Source organism: Pyrus communis, chromosome 9 (assembly GCF_963583255.1).
Source record: "Pyrus communis chromosome 9, drPyrComm1.1, whole genome shotgun sequence".
In the NCBI taxonomy this organism is placed as follows: Eukaryota; Viridiplantae; Streptophyta; class Magnoliopsida; order Rosales; family Rosaceae; genus Pyrus; species Pyrus communis.
In genome coordinates this window covers 12,073,396-12,082,234 of record NC_084811.1, presented here as the reverse complement: position 1 = coordinate 12,082,234, position 8,839 = coordinate 12,073,396, and the positions used below count along the sequence as shown (strand labels likewise).

At 38.0% G+C, this 8,839-nt stretch overlaps 1 protein-coding gene across 1 annotated transcript; it reads left to right on the top strand.

The window, feature by feature from the left end:
• The first annotated feature begins 1,386 nt into the window (after positions 1-1,386).
• Positions 1,387-8,535, top strand: LOC137745954 (uncharacterized). Its single transcript, XM_068485985.1, has 9 exons — positions 1,387-1,950; positions 2,360-2,557; positions 2,742-2,864; positions 3,446-3,483; positions 3,567-3,705; positions 4,063-7,356; positions 7,462-7,587; positions 7,787-7,920; positions 8,039-8,535. Exons 1-9 carry the CDS (start codon positions 1,870-1,872, stop codon positions 8,253-8,255), a joined length of 4,350 nt encoding a protein of 1,449 aa, XP_068342086.1. The 5' UTR covers positions 1,387-1,869; the 3' UTR covers positions 8,256-8,535.
• The last annotated feature ends 304 nt before the right edge of the window (positions 8,536-8,839 follow it).

The following is an 8,839-nucleotide window of genomic DNA, read 5'->3' as shown; positions in this document are numbered from 1 at the left end:
GTGATGAAGCGGGCCTGGGAAGTGATCCGTCCCGGGTCGGGATGTGACAATATCTACTTAAAGGTCGAATAACTAAATTAAGTTCTTAGCATAAGTGTTTTCTCGCTTCGTATCTCTGTAGTTCTAACACGGTTCAAATACCTCTTGCAACACATTTTTTTAATTTTATTTAAAGTTCTTTTGTATTTAGAGTAAATTGTGGTAATAGTTCTTCAACTTTAACCCAATTGGAGCAATTGTCCCTCATCTAAAAGCCCAGTATCATTGGTCCCTCAACCCATTAAAACGAGTCACCTATCATGCACGTGAGGTTGGATCAAGAGGCAAATATGGAAAATCAAATAAGGAAAATTGTATCAATGGTCCTTCAACTTTCATCTAACTAGAGAAATAGTCTCTTAACTTTAACCCAATTGTAACAATGAATGGTAATGAATTCTTAATTGAGGGACCATTGCTCCAATTTAGTTAAACTTGAAGGAACATTGCTAAAATTTACTCTTGTATTTAAAAGCAAGGAGTTCCACACCCAAAAAGATAGAGGATGCAGATAGGTACTTAGCCATCTCACCACACATCATTTTATTTATTTTCTTTTGTGTTAAATCAATTTATGCACAATTAAAAAAAAAATACAAAATACAAAAAAAATACAGCAACCAAAATGTTAGATTTTATAAGGGCCTTTGTCTGAGTGTTGCACAGTGTCTATACAACCCGGGAGTCGGGCCTGACCAGAACAATTAAATTATTTGAGGCCGTTGCTTGATTCCATCTACATTGCAAATTCTATTCAAGCACCTTTAACATACGAAAATTTCCAAATACTCGTAGTTGCATGTTTTGTCCTCTCTTCACAAGTGAAGGCATTGTTCGCATAATTGGGCCCACCGGAATGAGTACAACACAGGCCGATAGCATCGAGGTGGAAGACGCCAGATTAAGAAACAACTATACCTTTAAAATAAGATATATTAATGATATTATTTTCTTTAATTATAACGCATAAAATGATATAACATAAAACTTGTTAACTTTAATTTTTCTGTTTACAAAGAAGCTCTGAATCTTCCGTTACATTAATATCAAATTTTCAGTCCCCATCACTCGTACTTCTATTCCTATTTGACGTTACAAACACGAAAGTACATTTCTTCTCCTAACCAATGAACGTCTGACACGCTAACAACCGAATGCATCGCTGACTTCTATGTCCAACGTGTCGTGTGGAGATTGCGAATAAAGAAACTTCGTGCGTAAATCTGGTCCATTCATTATCATTATGCGTTAAAAATTATTTGAAATTTTATTTAAATTGGACCAAAAAACTATACAATAAAAACTAATAAAAATTAAATACACGAGGAACGAATACGATGGAGGGATCTTCAAAATCCTCAAAGAGAAGATCCAATAGGATCATCATCCCTGAGCGCGTACACTGAGACCGAGGGGTTCTACTGTGTGTACAGTAGTAGTTGTGTGGTATGAAATGCAATTAACGAGGGAAAGCTGTTTCCGGATTTGCAGTTTCAGGCCGCATTAATTCGATTCTACGCTTTCTCTCTCTCTCTCTCTCTCTCTCTAGAAATTGAAGAAACGCCAAAAGGTTGGAAGGAAAACATACAGCAAGTTTCGCAACAATGACCAGCTAGCTAACGCGCTCTCTCTCTCATTGCTTTCTCTCTCTTCTTTCTTTGTTTCTCTCGCTTCATTGAAAAAGTGATCAATCAGACATTCTTTGCTTTCTCTCTCTAGCTGGTAATGGTGGTTGTGAGAGAGAGAATGAATTAAGAGAGAGAGAGCGGGGGAAATCAATTAGTTATCAGCAACAAGGAGTGGAGAGAGAGAGAGATTTAGAGACAGAAAATGTTCAGGGTGCACAAGAACAGGCCTGCTAAATCAGGGGAGAGGGTGGATTTCAAGTTCTCCCACTTTAAGGCCCTCCAGGTATTAATTTAATTCCTTCTCTTTAATTGCTTATATTTTGATTAATTTTATTGACAATTTAGTGTAAAATGTAGCATTTATTTCAAGCTCTATAATTGGAAAGTGTAAAATGATCCATTAACAATAGATTATTGTGTTTGATTTCTATATATGGATTGTACAAGAACCATATTTTGTGCCTTCGGATAATTATGTTGCCAGACTGTGAATCAAGACCGTTGATCGGGTGTGGATTCATGTGTTAATCTTAACCTAATTCGTGCAACATAACACGTCAGATATCTAGGAATTGTATCATTATGTTGTGTTGTATCGGTTTGTTCTTTGAGTGGATGGAGTTTTTGATGTATTTCTATCAGCAAGTAGATATGAGTTTTTGCTTGCTTACTGATGATGTATGTGGTTGCAGGTCCCCAGAGGATGGGACAAGCTGTTTGTGTCTATCGTCTCTGTAGAAACTGGGAAACCAATTGCGAAATCAAGCAAAGCAGTGGTGCGCAACGGAAACTGTCAATGGACTGAGACTCTCTGCGAATCTATATGGATTTCCCAAGATGAGTCGTCGAAGGAGATGGAAGATTATTTCATCAAGCTTGTTATTTCCATGGTACTGTCATTGTCACTGATTTATCACACTATGCTGTTTTTGACAAATAATTTTCTTTTTTATGTGAATCAATGAGGAATCTGGTTTATCTACTTGCTGATGTGATGACTCATTTCTGCAGTCGGATTTTTTTGTTTTTCTGTTGTTAATTGCTTATCGGTTCTAAATGAAATTTTTATCGTAGGGATCAGCAAGATCCGGTATCCTTGGAGAGGTTTCAGTCAATATGTCGGATTACATAAGTTCAACCTCTTCTGCTCCGGTTTCTCTTCCATTGAAAAAATGCAGTTTCGGGACAATTCTGCAGGTGCGTTTTTACTCTTTTTTTTTTGTTATTCATGTTCAGTGGATGTTTGACAAGTTGCACAAAATGTCCTTTTCATTCATTCGGTATGAGAAAGCTGTATGTTGGGTTGAGTCAAAACGCGCTTCTTATTTTTCCAATGTACGCAGTATGTGTAATTCATAACAGTCTCTGCCATCTACCAAAATGTTGAAACTACCTGGATATGTTTCTGCTGAATATGTTTCTGTTATATCTTTTAAAAACATTGATGCTTATCATCTTGAAAGCATGGTCATGTTTCCTCTCTTTTACTGAATGTGGGAGTTTGATACTTAATTACTTAGATAATTTCTATGAATAATCCTTATCAATTTATACCATATTTGGCGATATGAGGGTACTGGCCACATGGCCTGTATGTTACACCTAGAAGGGTGGATGCAAGTGTATATTGAAGTTATTTACATAAGAACATGAATATAAGGATTTGAGTACTTATTTTCTTCAAAACATCTCTCTCTCTCTCTCTCCCCGCTCGTTGCACTAGAAATTCACCTCAGAGCTGCCTTTTCAGCGGTGTTGCTTGTCTTTCTTGTTTGCAGGTAAAAATTAACTGCCTCACACCAAGAAAAAGGCTCAGGTTAGTATTAAATGACTGATTGCGTTAGTCTTTAGATATTTAGTTTTCTACTTGATGGTGAAGACTTTCTGCACTTTTTTCAGTGATGAAGAGTCAAAAGAGACAAGTGCTCATTTGGAAGAAGCAAATGCAAATGGTCATGATGCAGACAGCAAGTCAGATGGATCTTCCTTCGGAAAAGATTTTGGCTTGATCTCAAATCCTGGAGAGCCTGGGAGTCGAGTATGTTTACACTTTTCCGTAATAATATTTCTTTCCAATTTACTGTTCAATCACGCCTTTTCATACTATATAGCACTACCTGCTTCATTTAGTGGCTTTATTGTGTTTGCTTCATTCAATCCAGAGCATGATCTTGGATTTAAGAACGTTCTGTTTGTTGACACACCTATTTAGCTAATGAAGATTTCATCGAAATTTAATTCAGTTGTCTAGTACTCATGTTGCCGATATCTAGACCATATTAACATTCTATTTTGCATGCTGCAGAATCTGCCGATGGATTAAAATGCTTATGAACAAGCTGTGCACTGGTGTATCCTTACCATGAAACTAATATGCCTTCCTCACTTTTTGTAGGGTAGCAGCTTCTCCACATCAGGTTCACATCGCAGCTATGACTCAGCGGAGGGCTCCATAAGAAGGGATAATATGTCCCCGAGAAGCAACCTTAGTGTTGAAGGCAACCACCTGATAGGAAGACAAGATTCAATCACCTCCCTAATTAGTACAACTCATGGAAACTTTCCTGCTGATATCCCTTCTCCATCAAATAATTCATCATTTAATTCCAGGATTAATGGTTTAGGAAATCATTCTCAGAATTCTCGGAAAGATTTTAAAGAATCATCTTTAAGAGCCACTGATTCTTCTAAAAACCTTCTGGATGCGGCAGAAGTTACGATTGAAGAATTACATGCGGAAGCTAAGATGTGGGAGAGGAACGCCAGGAAGCTAATGCTTGATTTGGATATACTGAGGACAGAATTCTCTGATCAGTCCAAAAAGCAGGCAAATATGAATGTGGAGCTTTCAGCAGCATATGCAGAACGCAATGGCTTGAAGAAAGAAGTTGAACACTTGCATTTGTTGCTTGAGAATTCAGTGGTTAAACAAACAGCCAGTGAGGATTTAACTTATCAGGGTGAAGGAACGCCAGAGATTGAGAAGGCGTTGCAAGATGAGCTGAAGTTTCAAAAAGAATCCGTTGCCAATCTGGCTCTGCAGTTGGAGAGAAGTCAAGAATCAAATATTGAGCTGGTTTCGGTTCTCCAGGAGCTGGAAGAGACAATTGAAAGCCAAAAGGTGGAGTTGGAGAATCTTTCAGAACTACAGTCGACATTTGATGATGTGGAAAATTTGATCAAATTAACCAGAGAGGAAAACAGAAATTTAAAGCTTCAGCTGCAACAATTGCAGGAATCAGAGAAAATGTTGCAAGTCACGGTGCAACAGTTTGAACAAACTGTGGAAGAGAAAAACCATGAGATAGAGAATGGATCAAATCTGAACGAACACTTCGTTTTGGACATTGAAACAGAATACAAAAGTAAACTGCTTTTGAAAGAACAAGAAATTGTTAAACTGAAAGCAAAGGTATCCGAGTCTCTCAAAGAAAGGCATTCTACAGAAATGGATTCCATCACTGTGAGTGGGAGTGAAGCAGATCTGATCAGAGAAATTGAGGACTTGAAAGAGAAGGTACAGGAGCTAGAAAGAGATTGTAATGAGCTGACAGAAGAAAACTTAGAGCTCTTGTTCAAGCTTAAGGCAGGGAAGAAAAAATCTTCAGGGGGACACGCACCTGGTGAACTTCCATCCAGTGAGCTTTTATTCGATTCTTTTACCAGCTTTGAGTCCAAAATAACTGAAAATAAACCCCAAATACAAAATGTGGAGGAGATGCTTAACAAGAAAGTGCTTGGGGAGATTACAAATAATAATGATGTTTCAGTTCAAGTACTTGACAGCTTGAAAATGGAACTAGAAAGTAAAGTCACAGAGCTGGGTAAAGAATTGACAGAGAAGAGGTTCGAAATAGAAAAACTTGAGACAAACTTGCTAACCAATGAAGAAGAAATCAGTCTTCTAAAGGGGGTCCAGAATGAATTAGAAGCTAAGGTTTCCGATCTTCAGAAGGAAAAAATACAGCTAGAGGAACACATGGAAGTTGTATTAAGGGAAAGCGATATCAGCTCAAAGTGTTTGAATGATTTGCGGCATGAATTAATGGTGCTTAGCAGAAGTGTGAATTCCCATGTTTCCACACAGAGGGTACTTGAAAGGAAATCTTCGGAGCTAGAAGCTGATAAATGTGAACTGGACCGTCACATATCAGAGCTTGAACAAGAAAACATACAGTTGTCAGCAAGTGTTTCTGCACTCGAAGCTCAAATAAGATGTTTGACAGATGAAAAAGAGGCCAGTCAATTAGAATTAGAGAATTCCCAATCTTATTCTCTGAGTCTCCAAGATGAGATCATTAGATTGAAAACTGAGATGGAGTCTGATAAAGTTGAACTGAAACAGAAATTAAGGGACTTGGAGAGTCAGTGGTCAGAAGCTCGAGATGAATGTGAATTTCTAAAAAGGGCAAACCCGGAGCTACAAGCTACTGCCGAGAGCCTCATTGAAGAGTGCAATTCTCTTCAGAATTCAAATGACGAGTTGAGGAAACAAAAGCTGGAGTTGCATCAGCTCTGTTCCGTCTTGGAGGCAAAGTTGAATCAATCGCACAAGAGCTTTACAAATTGCTCCAAAAGAGTTGAAGTACTGGAACAGGATCTTTCTTTAATGCTGGAAAACATCGCCTCCAAAGAGGAGAGCCTGAATTTAGAATTAGATGCACTTCTTGATGAAAACATGAAATATAAGGAGAAGCTTACATTGGAAGAAAGTTTGTTCAACAAGATGTATTTGGAGAAGACGGTTGAAGTTGAGAGCCTTCAGGAAGAGGTAGACCGACTTACCAAGCTACTTGCTGCAACTCAAGAAGAAAGAGAAGAACTAGCTTCAGATGCCGTCCAGGAAGCATCCAGATTACGAACTGAGAAGGAAATGCTTGAATCTGCCCTTCGAGAGGTTCAATCTAAAGCAATACAGACTGAGGAAGAATTGAATATTATGAGAATAGAAACTGAAGCGAAGCTACAAGGCCTGGTCGCTGAGCTTGCTGCCTCTAAACAAAACCAGGAAGTAACGATGGCTGACCATGAAAGGCTATTGAAGTTGTTGGAGAATTACAAATCGAGTGAAGCAAAACTGAAGACCACTGTCAATGACCTTGAACTAAGGCTTACAGTTTCTGATTATGAACGTCAACAAGTGTGGGAAGAATCTATTAATATGAAGGTTCAGATTGAGAAACTAACTCATTGTCAGGAGGAAGTTTTGGCTTTCAACAATGAGCTGGATGCAACCAAGTTTGAGAAAGAAAAATTGGAAGTGTTACTGCATTCAATTTCTGAGGAATGTCGAGATCTGAAGGCAGAGAAAAGTTCATTCCATGAGAAGATCTCAACATTGGAGAAGGCCTTATTTGAATTGGAGGATTGCAAACGTAATAATGTTCGCTTGGAGGAAAAAGTTCTGCAGATGGAAGGTGATCTAACTGCAAAAGACGCTTTGTGTGCACAGTATGCCGAGCTGAAGAACGAGCTCAACCAGATTAGGAGAGCCAACGAGCAGTATCAGCTGAAAATACAGCTACTTGAGGAGGAGAGAAGTGACTTCCTAAGAAAGTCTCAGGCCCTTGAACAAGAATTGAAACTAACAAGGGAAGAAAAACAGAAACAGAGGGATTCCAGCAGTCCAAAGATTTCCAGCTCCTCAAAAGGCGGCACCAGAGTTATTCCTGTTGGTGAAGATATGAAGGTCCTGAAAGCAAGTACCATTTTTATGTTATCTGCTCATTAACAGTTGATGTTAAGACTGTAAAGGTATTGACTTCTGACTTTCTTTGATTTTTCTACTAAACAGAAGGAAATGGGGAAGAACAGCATTCCCCGTCATGATTTTAGAAGGAAGCCAATTTTGAAGAATGGTCAGGTGCAAGGACATGCAAGAGATCAGAATTATCCATATAGAAACCAGCATCAAAGAGAGGTTAGATATCCTAAAACTTAATTTGGTCCTGCTTCTACAGCTGATCTTGCAACGATAATATGTTCTCATTTTATTTAAATTGTCGGAGTACAAGAAGACATACACATAATGTGTATGATTATATGTTTTTGGTTTCATGTAACTCTACAAATCTTATATTTTGTTTTTCTCATTCTAATTTTATTCTCTGCCATTACAGGATGACATTGGAGTCCAAATTCATGATGAAAATCCAAATGACGTTGAAGAACTTGGCGTAAAGATTAAGTTGCTTGAAGATGAACTTGTTAAGGCATTGGAAGTAAATAACACTTACAAAGTTCAGCTTGATAGGTGAGTGTAAGAGGAAACACATTATGCCTTCAAAACACATTAAGTATCATTTGTCTTCTTATGGTAAATCTATTCTCTACAACTCAGTCTTAACATGTATATGTTATCACCACCGCAGGTACTTGTCTGAGGCCCGACACAGTCAAGCAGATGCTCGTCGAAATTCAAAAGCTGAAGAAAGACAAGAACGCTCGAGGTCATCTCTAGAGGCAGAACTGAAAGACATTCGCGAGCGCTACTTAGACATGAGCCTGAGATATGCCGAGGTAGAAGCACAGCGCGAGGAGCTTGTGATGAAGCTTAAAACAGCCAAGGGTGGCAAAAGGTGGTTCTGATGAAAGATGATGACTCCATTGCTGTCATTTTCTTGAGTTTACCAATCTCAGGTAGCTTTTTTTCGCACATCTTTGTACATCACAATTTTTCGTCTGCACAAATATTCAAGTGAGTGAGTAGAGGAGAATATACGTCATAGCCAAAGGTGGAAAGTTTCACAAATTGTTAATTACAGGTACAAATTCAAATAATGTGATTATACTTAACTAATGATTTGTACAACGTTTTGATAATATAATATACCAGATTATTTGCTTGCACATTTTTTTAATTTTTTTTAAATTTGGATTGGAAATCTGCCGTGCAAACTTCGGTTAGGCATCAGATAATATTCTTCCAAATCTTTATGGATATCCTATGAATATACAATCCATATGCTAAAACTTAATGTGAATGGGGAAAGGAGTTTTGCGCTCGTCATGGTTGTGACTTGTGAGACTGAGAGCACTAAGTTCTTCACCAAATATAAATAGTAAGTAGAACACTTATGCTCTCTCTCTCTCTCTCTCTCTCTCTCTCTCTCTCTCTCTCTCTCTCCACCTAAATTTGAATTTTCTTTTGCATAGTTTATATTAAATTAATT